Source organism: Anolis carolinensis, chromosome 2, assembly GCF_035594765.1.
Source record: "Anolis carolinensis isolate JA03-04 chromosome 2, rAnoCar3.1.pri, whole genome shotgun sequence".
Taxonomy (NCBI): domain Eukaryota; kingdom Metazoa; phylum Chordata; class Lepidosauria; order Squamata; family Dactyloidae; genus Anolis; species Anolis carolinensis.
The window spans coordinates 117,645,220-117,664,443 of NC_085842.1; the positions used below are offsets into that span (position 1 = coordinate 117,645,220).

General features: G+C 39.7%; 1 protein-coding gene across 11 annotated transcripts in view; it reads left to right on the forward strand.

Moving 5' to 3' along the window:
• ablim3 (actin binding LIM protein family member 3) overlaps positions 1–19,224 on the forward strand; it is a 185,123-nt gene that overhangs the window by 128,799 nt on the left and 37,100 nt on the right. For all 11 annotated transcript variants that reach the window (XR_010002803.1, XR_010002804.1, XR_010002806.1 and 8 more), the window contains exon 6: positions 5,678–5,771. Coding sequence is in view for 1 of the 11 variants with exons in the window: in XM_062970447.1 (XP_062826517.1) it covers positions 5,678–5,771 (94 nt within the window). In the remaining 10 variants the exon portion in view is untranslated. The remainder of the gene's footprint in view (positions 1–5,677; positions 5,772–19,224) is intronic.

Consider the following 19,224-nt stretch of genomic DNA (forward strand, 5'->3'; position numbering starts at 1 on the left):
CATATATCATCACTCCTCTTTTTTTCTCTTTTGCTAACGAATGAAATTCTTTACCTAAATATTTTTGGGTTAACAATGAGTTATGTTTCTGTGTGATATGGACTTCTTGTAAGGCCACAATATCATAGAGACCTTTTCTGTTATTATTAAAGACTTTATTTCTCTTGGTTGGTGAATGGACTTGGTTGGTAAGTCCATTAATATTATTAGAGTAACATTTTATCTGCCTCTCCATCTTCCAAATTTTCCCTCTTCTCCTGGTCTACTGTTTCCTCCTCTTCCACCTCTTCCAATTCCGGAAATGCCATACTTTCTGTAGGGTGTTCCATATCTGGGGATTCTTCCCTAGATCTCTTTTTGTCTGTCTTGCCTTTTTTTTCTTTTCCTTTATCTCTTAGGGGCGTTGCTACAGAATCTTTTTTTAATTTTTGGAAGAAATCCTTGGCTTTTTCTTCCGAAGTAAGCCACAATCTTTCTTCTTTATAGGTCACCATGATCCCTTCTGGTTGTTCCCACCGAAATTTGATTTGTCTCCTTTTTAGTTCTTCTGTTAAGAACATGTATTTTCTTCTTTTGATCAGAGTTGATGGCAAGAATTCCTTTAGAATCGCTATTTTTGTTCCTTTATAATAAGCTGGTTGCTTATTGTTTTCTCTTAGTATATTGTCTCTGGTTTTTTTCCTTGTAAAGTGAACGACCACATCTCTTGGGGCCTTATTTCTTCTGGCATAATTAGTAGATATTCTATATACTCTGTCAATCTCCTGATCCATGTCTTCATACTTACTTTGTGTTAGCTCAGATGTTAATTGGACTATTGTCTCCCTTATATTCTCTCTGCTTTCTTCTTCTATATTTCTGAATCTTAGTTGGTATTCTAAGTTCTTTTGTTCCATCAATTCTTGTTTCAGTTCTAATTTTTGATGTTTAATTTCTAAATTCTCTATCTTGTTTTGAGTTTTCATTTGTGTCTTTTCTTGTTTTTGTTTCTCCTGTTTAATTTCTTGCATTTCCTGTTTCAAATTATTTATGTCTTTCTTCATGTCACTTAATTCTTCTGTAATCTCATTTTTCATACTTAGCATTTGGTCCTGAAACATCTTTTGATATGCGTCTTGCTTCTCGGCCATTTTCTGGACCTCTTTCATCATTTCCCTCATCTCTTTCATGACATCTCTTAGGCTAACATCATCCGGAAGTGAGCCCCTCCTTTGTGTTCCTTTGTCTTTATCCATTCTGAATTTAAATGTTGACATTTTAACAATTTCTTCCTCTGTTTTATCTGTTTTATCTATCTTTTCCTTTAATTTTATTCTTTGAGCCCAATCTTGTTCTTTAATGGTAGCTCATTCAAACTTTTAGTATCTTTAATGAGTTTCACTGTCCACTCTTAGTCTAGTAGCTCTTTGATACACTCCTCCTTTATCCAATTATCTACTATCCACAATCCTTCCAATCCCTACGATCCTTCCCTTTGTCCTTTCCGTCGTGCCGCTCCTATGTATTTCCACTGTTTGCCCCCTCCTTTTTCTTCTCAGTTTTTTCAGACCCCTCCTCTGATTTCTCTATCAATCCGTTGTTACCTTCTAATTTTCCTCTGCTTCTCCGTCGTCCCTTAACTCTCACTCTTTGGCCTCCCCGTCACTCTATTATCGTTCCCAGGTTATCCCTTCCAGTTCCGTGCCATCCCTCCTATCCTTTCTGTCCTTCAGACCTTTTAACCTCCCTTTGACTCTTCGTCACCTTCAAATTATCCCTCTGTACCTTTGTCTCCTCGTCTCTGTCAACGTCCTTCCTTTTCCTTCGTATCTTACTCTGGGTCTCTTTCTCTCCTTCCGTTCCTTATATTCTTTATATGGTTCGTAGTTTCTCCCGTCTTAATTTCCTCTATTCTTTATATAACAGAAAGTTCTACAGTCTATGGTTTCCTTTCATATCTCTTTCCTTTCTTAGATCACTTCCTGTTCTACAGTCTTTTTTGTCCGCTCTCCCTTTCTCTATGGTATGTGGGTTGCAATTCTTAGTCCGTTCCGGGGAGTCTCACCCTCTTCTGTCAAGGTCGCTTCCTCCACTGGGCGGACAGTTTGTTATGGCTAGTCTACTGCCGTAGACACAACAATTTTTTTCCTCTCAAGGTCAGTCAGTTCTTCCTTATTTTATATTCCAATTTAGTTTTACTCCGCAATGTCCTTTCCATTAACACCTTAAATTATATAAACAACTTAAATTCCAAATAAAGTCTCTCCTTTCAGACGGATCTGTCCCGTTCTTTCTTTAGCTTCTTTAGATTCACTTTTTATTAAGCTCTAGACGCTTTAAATCTATGAGCTTGGGAAGGGAGGATTCTCATAGTTCTACTTGCATTTTTATATATTCTTAAGCATTTTCTTCCCTATATACGTGAAGCCATTCAATCCAATATAGATAGAAGGTTTTTCTTTCGTTACCTTTCTGTTGTTCAGCTTAATTTGTGCTGTTAAAATCCGACGAGTTTCGGCGGTATTCCTGGACGCCTTCGGTCCGCTCGCGTCTTTGCGACCCGCTCACCCTACGGGCAACCAGTCCGGGTCTCTCCTGACCCCCACTCTTGAGGAGTGGAGGTCTCAAGACCATCGGTTGGAGCCCTGCGGGTTTGGCTGTCTCCCCGAACTCGATCCGTCGGGGAGAGGGAGCTCCACGCTCTACCCGGTCGCCTGGATCGGCTGGCTTCTTGAGAGCCCTCAAGAAGTCCACCCCGCCGCCATCTCGTCAAACCGGAAGCCCCGCCAGGTTACGTATTTCTCCGGCCTCCTCTCCCTCACAGATCCTCAAGCCTACTTCTACCTTTTGAGTCAACAGATAACTTCTTCTTTACAGCATCCCTTGAGGTATTTAAAGAGTGTGATCATTTCACTCCTCAATCTTCTATTTAATAAGCTGAACATGCTCAGCTCCTCCATGCTCTCCTCATATGTTTTGTTCTTCATCGCTCTTATCTTCATTGCCCTTCTCTGAACTCACTCCAGTTTGTCTATGTCCTTCTTAAAATGAATTGCCCAAAACTGAACAAAGTGCTCCAGATGAGGCCTGACCAGCACAGAATATATTAGGACTATTATTCCTCTCAGTATGGAAGCCATTCTTCTATTAATGCAGGATAAACTACCATTCACCTTCTTTGCTGCAACATCACACTGCTGGTTCATGTTCAACTTATCATGAATAATAACCCCAAGGTCATTTTCAGATTTAGTACTTCTGAGCCAAGTATCCCCATCCTATATATGTGCATTTGGTTTTTGTAACCTAGATGCAGAATTTGCATTGATCTCTGATGAATTTTATTTTATTAATTTCAAGACACTTTTCTAGTTTATCAAAGTTAAATATTAATTATATATTATATTTTACATGTAATATTACTAATAATATTATAATATATTGATATAGTACAATATAGTAATTTATTGCCAGTATTGCACTATGCTAATAATATAATATTGTATGTAAATTTAATTTGTAAGCCGCTCTGAGTCCCCTTCGGGGTGAGAAGGGCGGCATATAAATGTTTACTAAACAAAATATCATGAAGGACCTTACTGAATGCTTTGCTAAAATCCAGGTAAATGGAATCTACAGCATTCCCTCCATCTACTAAACTAGTGACTCAATAAAAAAGATATAAGGTTAGTTTGACAGTACAGGTATTTGTTACTGAAAAGGTCAGGCTGGTTTCTACCAATCATGCCATTGTCATCAAGACACTTTCAGATTGACTCCTGTGTAATCTGTTCTCATTTTTCCCTGGTCTGAGGTCAGGCTGACTGACCTATGGTTTCCTGGCTCTTAATTTTTGTCTTCTTTTAAGAGAGATAATGTTTGCTAATCTCCAGTCTTATGGCACCTGACTTTTTTCTCCAAAATTTCTTTTAAAAATATAGCGAGTGGTTATGCGACTTCAATTTTTGGGAATGCAATTTATCTGATGCTTCAGATTTAGGTCAGCTACAGTAGGTAGTTCCTGACTAACTCCTTAGCAGTCTTCGTTTGCAAGATAGATTCCAAGGTATCTCCTGATGCATGGAAACATATAGTCCAGTTTTGCTTTTCCATTGTGATCTTTTAGCACTTTGCCATCCTTGCTTAGCAGCAGTTGCACCATTTCAAATATCTGCTATTTTTCTCTCAGTTATTAATGTATATTAATGACTATGAAATAGTTTAGACTTGCCACTAATGAAAAAGCATACTGACTATTTAATGCATGCCTGCTTCTTTTCATGTCCTTTGTTTATTCAAACCCTGCATGCTTCTTCCTCTGAATAACATGTCAGTCCTCACTCAAGGATGCGTCAGAGGCCTGCCCTTCATTGGGCTAAAGTGGGTCATAGCTTTGTCCTGCCCTTGGATAGTCACAGCATTAGGTCTAATTCTTCATCATCATGTCATGGTTATTTATCCATTCTGTTCAAATCTCTGATTCACCCAAATTTGGCTGAGAGCAAGTGAGAGCAAGAGCTAGGAGAGCTCACTTATTACTCAGTCCCTGACACAGGTCCCGGCTCATGAAGAGCATTCCTCCTCAGGCAGCTGCATTGTGATCTGAATGGGCCCAAGCAGACTATGGGCAGATTCACATTATCAGGCAATATTAATTATACCCCCTTATGTAATAATACTTTAATTTAAAATTGAATAGTGTCCCCCACCATCCCAAAACTAAAATGTCTACCATCAGCAGCAACAACATCTTGAACCTGCCAGTGCAGTTGTAGAAAGAAATGCTGAAAACATAAAGGCTCTGACTAAATACCCAGACATATGATGGGAGCTATTAAAGAAATGTTGTGTGGGATCAAGTCATTTCCAACTTACAGCAACTCTAAAGTGACCCTTTCACAAGGTTTGTTTAGCAAGGATTTGCCTTGCTTTTCTCTGAGGCAGAAAGAGTGTGACTTGCCCAAGTTCATTCAATCAGTTTCAGTAGCTGACCAGGAATTTAAACCCTTGTCTCCAGAGTCATATTCCAATCTTCAAAACACTAGATCACAATGGTCTAAAGTCGTCAACTAACTTCTAGTGCTGCAAAATATATTTTAAGGGAATGAAGTGGCAAAACCACCTCTGAATATTCCTTGTCTAGGAAAATCCTGTCAAACTGATGGGGTTGCCATGTGTTGACAGGTGACTCAAAGGCACACAGACACATACAATTTGCATGTGGACAGAATTATCTGTGTTGCACCAAGACATTTTCATGTTCTTGAAATACTCCTCTTGCTGGAAGTACTGGGGCCAAAATATGAATTCTGTTAAATGCTGTTGCCTGTGTTGAACAAGTAATGAAGAGAAGCCAGGTTTTTAGAGGTGAGGGCATGGCCAGAGAAGAGAAACAAAAATGGGAAAGCTGAGGTGGGTGGAATAGTGTAAATTCAGTCCTCGTGTTGCTCCTTGGATGTAAGGTGAATCCACTTGTTCTGTTTCCTCAGCACAGAGCAAAAAAGTGGATTCTCCTTAAGGTGCCATCAAGGAGAAGCACTGTGAAAGCAGCATTTCTCCTGCTGCCCTACACTTTAGCACAGGTGACTTATCAACCTCATACAGTGAAAAACAACATGAGCTTGAGGGGAAGGGGGAAGATGCTGCCCTGCCTTGTTCCCTATTCTAAATATCTTGGCTGATTTTTCCCCCCCAACAGGGATGGCATTCCATACTGTGAGTCTGACTATCATGCCCAATTTGGCATTAAATGTGAGACCTGCAACCGGTATATCAGCGGCCGGGTTCTGGAGGTGAGTCCAACACAGACAAATACTTTTAAGCTACATTCCATCAAATTATTCTCATGATGTCAAGCCAATGCCTTCTATTCAAGGAAGACGTCCAGAGCACTATTGTTTCTCTGTAATTGAATAAATGCTACACAGTGCCCACTAGAAAATGTGGCATCTCTCATTACAAAGGATAGCAGGAGCACCATGGGATGTTTATAACAAAGGGACTGTTTGAACCAGAGATCTGTGAAGGGGGGCTGCATCTTATTGTTTCCACATTACTAGATAAAAGCAGAGCTTGCTGTAGGAATGCCAGTGTAAAGGATTGGCTGTTAGGAGAGAGATACACTGAGCTTAAGAATCTGAGCGACAAGAGGTGAATACGCAGCTGTACATTACAAATATATAGGCTAGCCTGGTGGGTGCTAAATATAGCTGGCTATATATAGTTGGGGTGAGGGAGAGCTAAAAATTGGCACGGCTGTGTCTACATTACAGAGTGTGGAATGTGCATTCTAATGTATAATTCGGGAGCTGCAGAGAAATCCTGTGTATGCAAGCACTATTGTATTTGACATAATGTTTCCCCGACTTCATGGTGACAGAGAAAATCACCTGCAAACATATGGGGACTGTTAAATATTGGTTGGGGGACAGCTGGTAATTCATAGCGGAGATCCAGCCAGAAAAATTTCTCCTCCTTTCCACTGACTCATAGTCTTTTCACACATATTGTTCAGCTAGTGTAGCCACTGTCTTCCTTCATAAAGATGAATCATGTCCTTTATATTCACCATTTTTCCTAAAGTAAAAAAAAGCTCCAAATGTAACTTCATGCCAGAGGAGAATTTGACCATTTCGGTTGTTCTTTTCTGCATCTTTTTCTAATATTGTGGTATTCTTTTTGAGTTGTAGCAACCTATACACAGAATTCAAAGTGTAATCTTAACACCATAGATTTTAAGAAAGATGTGATGGTATTTTCTTGAATAGCAAAAAGGTTCAGCAAACCTAGGCATGCATTTTGTCCATGAAATACTTTTGTTCATAGCCTCCTTCCCCAAAAAAGTTCATTCTCTTCTTCCTGATCACCTTTAAATGTACTGGAGAAAAGGTCTTTTCTTGACATGCTTCTCCTCTTTTCTGGCCTAAGGCATTTCAACAGCGCTATTCAGTTGTGTCCCTGTCTGTGATATCCCCTCAGCAATCCTTTCTGCCCTCCAGTTGATGAAGTACACGTATTTGCATCTACTTCCCGTATATCCGTCCACCTGAAAGTCTGCTCAGTAGCCAGATTCCACCCTGCTTTTCTCTGTTGCTGTGGCAACAAATCCAGACTTGCTGCTAGCCCTGCAGCAGGATCCTTTCAAATAATGAAATGAGCCCTGGTGGTAGAAGACTGTGGCTGCAAAGGGAAATGTGTGAGCCCAGGGCAAGCATTCCACAAGTCAGCCCACGGAGCTTGTCGGATGAGAGAGTTAAACCAGAGACACTCCAGGCTGTTGGGTTTTAAATGAATGTTTTATGTTAAAGGCAACCACAAGTCAAGTGGATTAAAATGGTGTTAGATTTTCTTTTAACAGGTATCAATGGAGGTTATTTGGCATCCTTTCACATCTTATATTCCCCTCTGTTAAAAGACAACTCAAGGAGGAATTAATTTTCCCATTGCTATTGCACACAGCCACTGGGTTTCAATAGGGCTTAACTTGCGCTTGAGCTCAGGTTCAGTTCCAGAAATTGTTTTCATTATCTCATGAGCTTACTAGAATTTGTGAAATAGCTTTAAAAAGGCAAAGTGTCTTTGAACATGTGGAGTATGTGTTCTGCTTTAACCACTCATTAGTTTTACCTCTTTCCAGTCTACTTAGGATTCAGGATCAGGGCTTACAGGCAAAGCAGGGTCAGTTCTGATTAATCTTTGGATGGAAGGCCACCAATGAATACCAGGTGCTGTAGGCTATATTGCAGAGGAAGGAACTGGCAAAGCCACCTCTGAGTATTCTTATTCATAAGAAAACCCTATGAAATCTGTGAGGTCATCTTAAATTGAAGGCACATACACATGCAGACATGGATGACATGAATTCCAGGCAGACATAGCAGAAGTTGTAGCTTGGCACTTCTCCCTTCTGAAATTAAGCATTGGCTGGGGTAAAAGGGAGTAACCTAGTCTGCCATAGATAATCCCATCTGTAGATTTAAGAAAGAACCATGGTACAGGAATGTTTTCATGTTTAGACACGTGTCAGGGTTTTTCCCCTCATTCTGCACCACTGACCATCTGTTCCCAGACTGTGATAAAGACCTGTCTCTAGAGTGAAATTGACATAAACCTTCTATGACTCCCACCATCTGACTATTCAAAAGCCATGCTAAATGGATTTTAAGACCCATAGCATGCGAAGAAACATCCAAAGGCAAAGAAAACTAGATTTCAACTCAATTTGTGATTGCTATAACTTAGACCCCTTCTACACTGCCATATAAAATCCAGATTATCTGCTTTGAACTGGATTATATAGCAGTGTAGACTCATCCATTTCAAATCAGATAATCTGGGATCAGATTCTTGGATATATGGCATTGTAGAAGGGGCCTGTTATGCCAAAATTTTTGGAGAAGCACTGGATTTTTAAAATGATGCTGCTTGCTACCGTGTGGGAGAACTGTATACTTTTCATTATATGCAGTTGGCCAGTTGAGCTGCATTTAGGAGTACAGTCGCAAAATTCCAGCGACAGAAATGATGTGATTGGAAGCTTAAAACATGGAGGAAATTGATTCGAAGACATCTGGAAGAACAATAAGTCCAGTGACTTTGAATTTGCATTTCCTCAACTAGGCCCATTTGCCAAGGTCCCTTTTCCATATTAGCACACTTGGCAACATACTGTAGGACCCTAAGGTCAGTGGCACAGAGGAGTTCTCTGGCTGAGAATAGTAAATATTCTTTCATAAAGTCCAAATCCAAGAATTCCATCAGGTAGAGCCATGGGTCATTTACATTATACAAAAACCTTGCTGTCATGTTTACCTCTGCTGATATCAAAACTAGGTGCCTGTGCAACCCATAAGGAGGGGTCAATCTCTCCTCTTTCTTGCCGGACAGGTGGGCACCCTGTTCTGACATCACAGATGTGGCAGGTGATGGCCAGGCTCTTGGATGGAGCACCTGGTCAATCGCAGAAAATTAGGAACAATTCCTTTTTTCCTGTGCTAGTTAGCTAATTAGCACAGGGAAAAGGAGTGTCTGTCTGGACAGTGGACTGAGTTGAATTGAACCCAATCCAGCTGTTCAAACTTCTCCCAGACCCCAAGGTACTTTGACATTTCAAGCAAAGTCCAGAGTATCTCCCAACTTTGCCGAAAGCAAGCTAACAACCTGGAATAAGCACCAGAAGCTGCTGTGTATTGTGAAGACTCCCAGAGGTCCATTCACAATATCTATGGGATTTTTTTGTTCATGTATTCAAGTTCAAGGAGAATTTTTAAAATTCTCCTTGAATGCAGGCATTCCTATTTTTCATGCTGCATCTCGCTTGTCATCATTTGTAGGGTCCCTGGAGCATGTCCAAGGGAACTGCCTCATGATCCTCAGGATGGAATTAGCTTGAAACAAAGTTCACTGGGCTCTGGGAAGATCCCACATCTAATCCTGGAGCTTGTGCGAAAAGCAAGGCCATGTGCAGTGTGTTGTGTAATGATGACTGCAAAGTCTCCAGGCAATTCAGAGGACCTGTGGTCATGGAACGACCTATATTTTGAGAAATATGAAACATTGTCGCTGTGCAGACATATCTCAGAATCCCTGAGCAATCTCTCAGTTGTTGTTATTATTCACACCAAACACACAAGGTGGCATCTCTTAGTAAGTCGCAAAGCAGATAGAAGAATGGACAGCCGTAGGAGTCTGTTGCCTTCAAAGCAGTAGGCTTCCATGTCCTTCATGCTGAAGGGTGGCATAAGAATGCCTTGAACCATTTACCGTAATCAGCCTTCATATGGTTGAGCCTCTGGCTGTCCCAGATGACTTTAAGATGTGCAGCCAGCCATGGAAGATTAATGAGTCTTAAAGGAACAACATTCCCCTCCCACTTTGAACATACTCTCTTCGGAGTCGGCAGCATTAGGCTCTTGCAATGACTATAATTTTAATTTTATAAAATATTTTTTGTTTTAAAAGCCAGCTACAGTTTTTTTGTTAGGCAATTACATCAATCTTATGAGAAATCTCAGGAATAAAGGAGAAGATTTAGGATTTTTCTGCTCTGAGGCAGAATAGGGACAAGATAAAAATTCATTTTCTAGGTAGCCAAGAATACCAAGCTATCAGCCAAATGCTTCCACTGATTAAAAACCAAGCAGAATTATGTTATTAGAATATGTAGTATGTATCATAAGTACATTTGGGGTTTATTTAACATAAATGTCATGAAAGAAAGAAAGAAGAAGGCAGGCAGGCAGGCAAGCAAGCAAGCAAGCAAGCCAATCATCATATAAGATTTGTTATGGTGCCCAGATTAGAGTTTGTGGAAGTGATTGTGGAAAATTACTGTTTCTACTATCTTCACCCAAGATGGCTTGAGAATTTTAGGAGTTGTAGTCCCAAAATTAATTTCAAAACTGAGATTCAGATATCTCTTGCTACAGTAATCTCTGAGCTATCTAGCTATTTTTCTAGCAGAAAAAGCTGAAGGCACAATTTTTGAACATTGTAGAAGTTATAGATGGTGAAACCATCCTGAGTATTATTTCTTGAGTGTAGATGTGGCTAGCATACATCTCTGCCTACTCAGGAAGCTTGCTTTGGGTCAGAGAAGACCATGGAAGTCTATTGGAAGGCTAAGTGCCTTCCTACTCCTGACGGCCATAATGGATGACATCATCCCTCTTTGGTAGTACAAAGCAAAGGTAGGGGCATAGGTGCCAATATTGGAGGATGCTCCTGTTCCAATAGGAGCACACATGGGCATCTCAAAAGGGCACTAGAAGATAAGCACTTGATCTTATGAGCTGCTGCCTAAATTGAGGGGCTCATAAGATTGTGTGGTAAATCCCACATAACCGTTTTCATTCACCCTGGAGGATAGCTTATTGGGCTTAAGTGGCTAGCTTTCTTGACACTGTTGCATTAGGTAGCATGCCATTCACTTGATATGATGCCCACGTCACTTTTGAGATGCCCAAATACAGCAGTGGCCCAGCTAACATAAATCTCAATTGAAGTCTAGGGGATATGTGAATTAGCACAAAAATCAGCTTCCTGGAGGCACTGGATATTTATGAAAAGTGCAGAGAGAGAGATTTGTTTCTTTCGGCTGCAAGTGACTCAATGATTCATTTACTTCATTTGCATGATCATCATTGATTTTCAAATTTCCGCTCTTGAAAGTTATAAAAGTGTGAGGGAGAAGAATCAGATAATGCGGCATCATAAGAAAATGCTGAAGTGCTATGCTTGGTTGGTTTTTCAACAACTCAGCCTTTTCTTTCTTTATTCTTTTCATAATATGCTGAAGAATCTTGTACTGTGGACAAATTGACTCCTGAAAAAGCTGCATTTAGAATTAAACAGCAATCCAGGCTTCCTGAATAGCAGGATATGAAATACAAAATTTCTGAGAAAACTAGTTTTTGTGAGGTGAAAAGCAGGGATTGTAATTGTCTAAGGAAAGACAAAATACTTTTATAGCATGGACAAAGAATGGGCAAAATGGTCAAAGGTGCAGCTTTTCCATCTTCATTGTAAGTGCCTTTTAGAAATTAACAAATTTAGTAGCAAAGCCCATGCTTTGCAGAAGTCCCTGGTAAAGCTGGGAAAGGATCCTGCTTGAAACTCTGGCAGATAGCAGTATGGTGAAAAATATTGTGCTAAATGAGCCAATGGTCTAATTCAGCATAAGATTCCAAGGGCCTGTATCTCTTGTATAATGAAAGAAAAGAGATTGTTGCATTCAGCAAAAATTCCTCATTTCTGTTGCAGTTCATTGATTGCCATTCAATTAAAAAAAACCTAGAAAAATAAAGTCCAAATTACAGAGGAAGAGCCGTTCTCCCCTGACTGCCAGTCAGAAGGGTAGGCCCCACCCCTTTTGAGCCTCACTCACTTCGTGTCCTAGCAACCACCTCAGCCACAATCGCTGAGGGTTTACTTAGGCCTCTTCCACATTGCCTATAAAATACAGAATATCTGATTTGAATTGGATTATATGGCACTGTAGACCTAAGGCCCTACCACAAAGCTATATAACCCAGAATGTCAAGGCAGATAATCCACAGTATCTGCTTTGAACTGGATTATCTTGTGTCCACACTGTTATATAATACAGTTCAGTGTGGATATTTTTACAGTTGTGTAGAAGGGGCATCAAGATAATCCAGTTCAAAGCAAATAAGATTATAAATATAATATATAAAAATTACTGTGGTATAATAAAACAGAACAATATAATCTCTAAAATCAGGACAGTAAATAAAGAACCACACTCTGAAAATAGGGGAATTCCAGACAGGAAAAAATCAGGGCCAGCTAACCCCTCCCAACAAAAGATTCCCCCAGGGAGGAAGCAGCCAGGCTTTGACAATGAAAGGGCATTACATGCTAATCATTCTGGCTAATTGCACCATTCATACTTGCCCCAAACAGACCAAAAAAAAGGAACAACCAGAAATATTGTATATTCACAAGCTTTAGGAAATAACATATACTAACTACCACCAATTCCTCATTCTTTATTTCTCATACCATCAAACATGCCACAGCAACGCGTGGCTGGGCACAGCTAGTAAATAATATTAAGGAAATGTGTTGGTGAGCTACAGATGAGCAACCACATATATTTATTCTTCATTTTAAAAAATGTATAGAACCATGTGGGTGAGTTTTTCCTCTGCTGGTGCACCAGTGGAAAATTATGTTCAACAGTTAGTTCCCTTGCTGCCCTGTTCAATATTCTACTGCCATTTAGATTCCTGGCACAAATCCCGGATTACTGAGCTTTCCTTCCAGATACTATTAATCCAGACATCTGGAGTAGTGATAGTACTACTAAAGCAGAATGGGGAAAATGATGCCTTCAGTCAAAATGATACCTAGAAGTAGTGCAACTTAGTATTATATTTGTTCTTTGCTATCATAACATGTGGATGATGCCTCATTTGCTAATGATAGTCATCTGGAATAGCAACTATTAGCAGAGGAATTATCATTGTGCCCCATGTGTCTTGGGAAATTCCATACTACCAAATACACTCAAATATTCGAGAATGTATCAGCCAGAAGCAGTTGTTGATTATTGCCCATCACACTACTAGTCTCATTAATTCAGCGAAGGAAGTTCATATTTGCATCCAGGCAGTGTTCAGCTTCTTTTTTGTTTAATGTGTTGAATGAAATAACTAGACCACAGATTTGTATTCTCCTGCTTGAAATATGAGATAGGGATGCATATAGTGAATAAATGTATTCAGGAAGGCTAGGGTACTTTTGTGGTTGCTATGTACTGTTACGTTAACTTCAACTTTTAGAAACCTATGAATCAGAGGGAACTATGGTATTAACAGCTCTGCTCAGGTCTTGAAGGCTGTAGCTTCCTTGATTGACTGCGAGCTGAGAATCTGCACTCTAGTCAAATAAAATCAAATCATATTTCATGTGTTGTCGAAGGCTTTCATGGCCGGAATCACTGGGTTGTTATGAGTTTTCCGGGCTGTATGGTCATATTCCAGAAGCATTCTCTCCTGACATTTCATGCACATTTATGGCAGACATCCTCAGAGGCTGTGAGGTATATTGGAGACTAAGAGAAGTTTATATATCTGTGGAAGGTCCAGGGTGGGACCTCCCACCCTGGACCTTTCTCCCACCCTGGACCTTCCACAGATATATAAACCTGTGCTTAGTCTCCAGTATACCTCACAGCCTCTGAGGATGCCTCAGATGTGGGTAAAACGTCAGGAGAGAATGCTTCTGGAACATGGCCGTAGAGCCCGGAAAACTCACAAAAGCCCAAATCATATTTCATTTGCATCAAACAAATTGCCACTGCAATTATAACGCTGGCCAACACACATTTGGGTGCCTCAAATATTAGCCCTGTTTATGGATATATTTGACCTTCTGGTTTCCAAAAATGACACCAGTTTTCCCCATTGGCTTTAGTTTTTGAGATACAAAACATATGCCATATGCCAGCCTTCATTTGCTTGCCCATAAAAAATCATGATAACTTTATGTAAGAAACTAGAGTGCCCAAATAACCCCAGGAACAGACCTAAAAACCAAGACACCAAGAAAAAATGTTTTGTTGTTGGGAAGCGTAATCAGAACAGTGCATACCTGTAGTTATGGCCAACATAAAATCTTTCTGGTACTAATAAAAAACCCATCTTATGTCTAGTGATCTATTCAGTTCCATACATAAGATAGATAAAGACAGATAGTGAGGACTGCTACAGATAATTACTTCTCTCTCTGGCTTAATGAGATAGTAGTTGAATATTCAATAACTGCTACGATCTGGTTCAAGTAGAATGCTTAGGATAATGTTCCCCTTCAATATTTATCCAGGCAAAAAAATATTATGGGGAAGTATCTTCAGGTACTCCATAACCTTTTGCCACCAACCCACCTGCTCAGAATTGGAACCCTAACCAAAGACACTGAGAGTGTGCGATATAAACTACATTATGACATATGCCCTCTCCCCTCTTTGGATGAACTTTATAAGTCCCGCAGCCTTAAGAAAGATCACAGCATTCTTGGGTCTCCATCATACCCAGCATATTCTTTTTTGAATTGTGGTCAACTGGTAGATGGTACAGGGTGACAAAGACAAGGACAAACAGGTTGAGTGTTAGCTTTTATTCTAGACCGCATTCATTCTACACTGCAGATGCATTCTGAGCCGTAAAGGGCCTCCACATATTTGAATCCAAACCAGTTCAGCATCTGCTATACTGAACTCCATGGTTTCACATTGATGTGGCATTGGGGACTGTGCTGTAGTAGTTGGAGGGGTTGGTGTATTGTTTTTGTGATGTGTGCTGGGGAAGGCATTTAACTGAGTTATGCAATAGTACAATGGCAATATAAAGCTATTCTATTTTGTATCCCAGAAAATATGTCTAGTACAACTTGCAATCCAATATGCATTCCTCTTAGTTTTGTTTTGAGAGAGCTGCATTATATAATCATTCTATAATCTCATTTCTGATTTTGTGCCATCAACTCCTTTTAATAGCTAAACAGTTTAAGAAGGAATTTGAATCAGTTTTAGAACCAAAAGTATTGTGTGCATAAGTGAGACCAACACACAGTGACTTGATGCTGTGCTGATGGATCTGGCAAGTCTGTCCTTCTGATATTCAGCTGGTTCCTTTCTAGGAAAGCTTTGCTATCCTTAATACTGGTTTTAACTTTAAATGTTTGTTCTCTAATGAAAGGCCTTCATCGTCCTTCCTTTGCCTATGCCCTTTAATAATCCCTCATTTTCTCTTTGTTTATCATCATTACCATCATTATTGTTATTATTATTGCTGCAAAATGCCCCTTTGGGAGTAATGCTTTGCACACAGCGGAGCAGACTGTACCAAAGTAAACCCATGACTGCAGCTAAGCTTTGAAATTCTGAAAATGAGTCTATAATTGAAATCCTAACAGACACTTCTGAGTGAAAACAAGCTACCAATTAAACCTATTATCTTTGTTAAAGGGCAGAGAGAACAGCCTTGTTGCTTGGCAAGTGGGCGAAATAGTAGGTTTGCATTTCTTATCTTAAGAATATCATAGTCACCAAAGGCATCAGGAGAAAAAGCTGCCTTGTGGTCAGAACATCAAAATAGAAATCAAGACTGGCCATTTCAAGAATATTTTTGTCTCTCTAGGTTTTTCTAACTCTTGGTCCATGATGGATGTCTTCACCCTCAACTAACAATTATAGTTTGCTCAAAGGCTACCTAGATTACACAGATATATGTCTGATGCTGCTTTAACCACCATGGCTCAGTCGTGAGAAATCCTGACATTGATAGTTTATGAAATTTTAAATTGTCTGCTGGAGAGCTCTATGCACTTCAGCTCTCAAAGTACTCCTGTTTAATCTTTAGAATCTCTTTTCAGGGTAGCTTAAGAACCTTAGTTTAAAGGAGCTTTCTAGGAGAGAATTCTCAACTGTGACACTTTGGGATTTTTTATGACAAAATCATGACCATTGAAACAGAATCAAATATATTGTGTAGATTCACCTATCATGACCTCTTGCAAAACAGGTCTATCACACTATTTCAGTGGTAGTTGAGAGTTCTAACAACACCCTGGGTTTAGCTGTGCTGTGACTTGTCACCCTGCCGAGTTCTGGCAAAGTCATACAACTGACAAAAAGCTGAAGTTTAGTAGACTGCATGGTCCTTTTAATCAACGTGACAGCTCTGAGCACCTCGTAGCCTCTCCTTGTCACAAAGCGAACATGAAGGTTGATCCCACAAGCTTTCACTCACTTGGAGCCTTGAATGACCCCATTCATTTCAAACACTACCACTTTATTTGGAGCTGGAAAAGCAACCCTTTTGTTTCATTGTGTATTTTATACACAGTTGGTATCCACATCATCAGGTGTAAGTGATAGCATTTGGTGCAAAGCCATTTGTCTGCAAATCAGTTTCATTCTTATTGGAAAGACCCGGAAAACATGTCTGATTGACATGGGTTGCAGATGCTTTGTGCAGTTGTGTGAGAATTGGAACTATTTATTGGATCTGTAATTGAATGTCAACCTTTGGTTGCACATAGGCCATAAATAACTAGGATGGAAGAAGCGAAATATGCCTTTTCTGCCTGATTTTAGTAGCTGCTGCCTTAGAGAAATCTCCTCCGAAACCAGAACTTGGAATAAAGGTGTATTTGTGAGCAGTTCCTTTTTTGGCAAGAGTTTAGCAACTAAGATATATCACAGTTGTAAACTAGTGAGAGAGAAATTTATTCATTTTATTATGAACAAAGAAGGGACCCTTAATTATCTACAAAAGGGTTGCTGTGAGTTTTCTGAGCTGTATGGCCATGTTTCAGAAGCATTCTCTTCTGACGTTTCGCCCACATCTATGGCAGCCATCCTCAGAGGTTGTGAGATATGTTGGAAACTAGTCAGCTGGGGTTTATGTATCTGTGGAAAGTCCAGGTTGGGAGAAAGATTGTGTTTTAATGTATGTTGATATCGGGCTTGTCCCCATGTAAGCTGCCCCAAGTCCCCTTGGGGAGATGGGAGCGGGATACAAAAATAAACTTATTGTTATAAACTTATTATTATAGGAATTTTTTTATTACAGTAGAGTCTCACTTATCCAAGCCTCGCTTATCCAAGCTTCTGGATTATCCAAGCCATTTTTGTAGTCAATGTTTTCAATACATCGTGATATTTTGGTGCTAAATCCATAAGTACAGTAATTACTACATAGCATTACTGCGTATTGAACTACTTTTTCTGTCAGATTTGTTGTATAACATGATGTTTTGGTGCATAATTTGTAAAATCATAACCTAATTTGATGTTTAATAGGCTTTTCCTTAATCCCTCCTTATTATCCAAGATATTCGCTTATCCAAGCTTCTGCCGGCCCGTTTAGCTTGGATAATTGAGACTCTACTGTATAAGCACTTAAGACCTGACTTTTTACTAGAGCTTTTAATCTATGTTAATTTTATCAATATTTGTATGTTTGTATTTTTATCCTTTACAATTTAGCTTGTAAATCGCCTAGAGCATCTTGGATGGAGGGTGATTAATAATTAATTAAATGATGATGATGATGATGATGATGATGATGAAATGTGAATGCTGCATTTGATTACCTTGATTAGCATTTAATGGCCTTGCAGATTCAAAGTCTGGCTGCGTCCTGCCTGAGGGAATCCTTTGTTGGGAGGTGTTAGCTGGCCCTGATTGTTTCATGCCTGGAATTCCCTGTGTTCAGAGTGTTATTCTTTATCTACTGTCCTGATTTTAGAGATTTTTTTTTAATATTGGTAGCCAGATTGTATTTGTTTTCATGGTTTCCTCCTTTCTGTTGAAATTGTCTACATGCTTGTGGATAAATGGCTTCTCTGTGTAGTCTGACATACAAAAGGCTGAAAATTAGCAGTAAAAATGATGAGCCCATTCTATCAATGTCTTAGGGTGCATCTGCTATCTATCCCTAGCTAGCTTAAATATTGTAGTTTCTACAGTATATGAACTAGCTAGGGATAAATAAAAAAACAAACAAACAGATGCATCCTAAACAGATGAGGCAATGTGAACAAAAAAGTTAAGTACCAGACAGTGAAACTATAGTTTAAAAATCTGGGCCTCAAGTCTGTGGATGGAAAAGGCAGAAAACCAAAAAAGGCATCCTCATATCAGAGCTACAGTGCTCCCAATAATTGCTTGAAAATACAGACATGAAGCTGTTTTTCCTTAAGACATTTGTAAAATACATTTTTGTGGTTTCAAATTTATAGAATTTATTTTAACTTTATAAAAATGAAGTAGTATGAGATGAGTATCCCTTCTCTTCATTTTTTTCTGAAACACCAATTAACTTCTGAATGGAGAAGAAGGTGCGTGAGATCCTGTGATGGCACGCCCAAGCCTTTGGGGAAAACTATAGTGCCTGGCTTTACTTGGAGGCTATCTGTATACCTTCTGTTAAGATCAAGACCCTTAACACAAAAAGGCACATTAGGCAAGGTGAAAGGATAACCAAAATGAGTTTACTGAAAACAAGATGAATAAAGGGTTTTCTCCACCCAGGACTATTATAAAATAGCTTAAAACAATACATTACAAAAGGAGATTTTGCTGGTTGCAGTCATCTCTCTGGAGTCTTTCAGAGTCTTCTGCCTCTGATGCAAAGCGATGGTGCTTATAAGCTGTCTCAACCTTGTGTTGTCGAAGACTTTCATGGCTGGGATCACAGGGTTGTTGTATGTTTTCCAAGCTGTATGGCCATGTTCTAGAAGTATTCTCTCCTGATGTTTCTCCCACATCTATGGCAGGCATCCTCAGAGGTTGTGAGGTATAACCTCTGAGGATGCCTGCCATAGATGTGGGCGAAACGTCAGGAGAGAATACTTCTAGAACATGGTCATACAGCCCAGAAAATGTACAACAACCCTGTCTCAACCTTCTTTCTTATGAAGCTTAAGCTAGTCAAAAGCTTCTGTTGTCTCTAGGACTGGTGGTATATGAATATTGGCTGAATGCAGGTACTAAGGATGCCGCTTGGATTGCTTGGGCCTAGGATTACCAGACAATGCCCAAGCCTCTAATCTCTGTAGCTCTATTGCAGAAAGAGGAGGAGTCTAGCAAGAGAGCTCTGTACAGGCAAATGGAATAGACCAACTAAGGCTGGCCTCTAGGGGGTATTTTATGCTCTACCCAAAACTAATACAAAGGGAGATATCATTATTGGGAAAACCTATAAACAGGAGGAA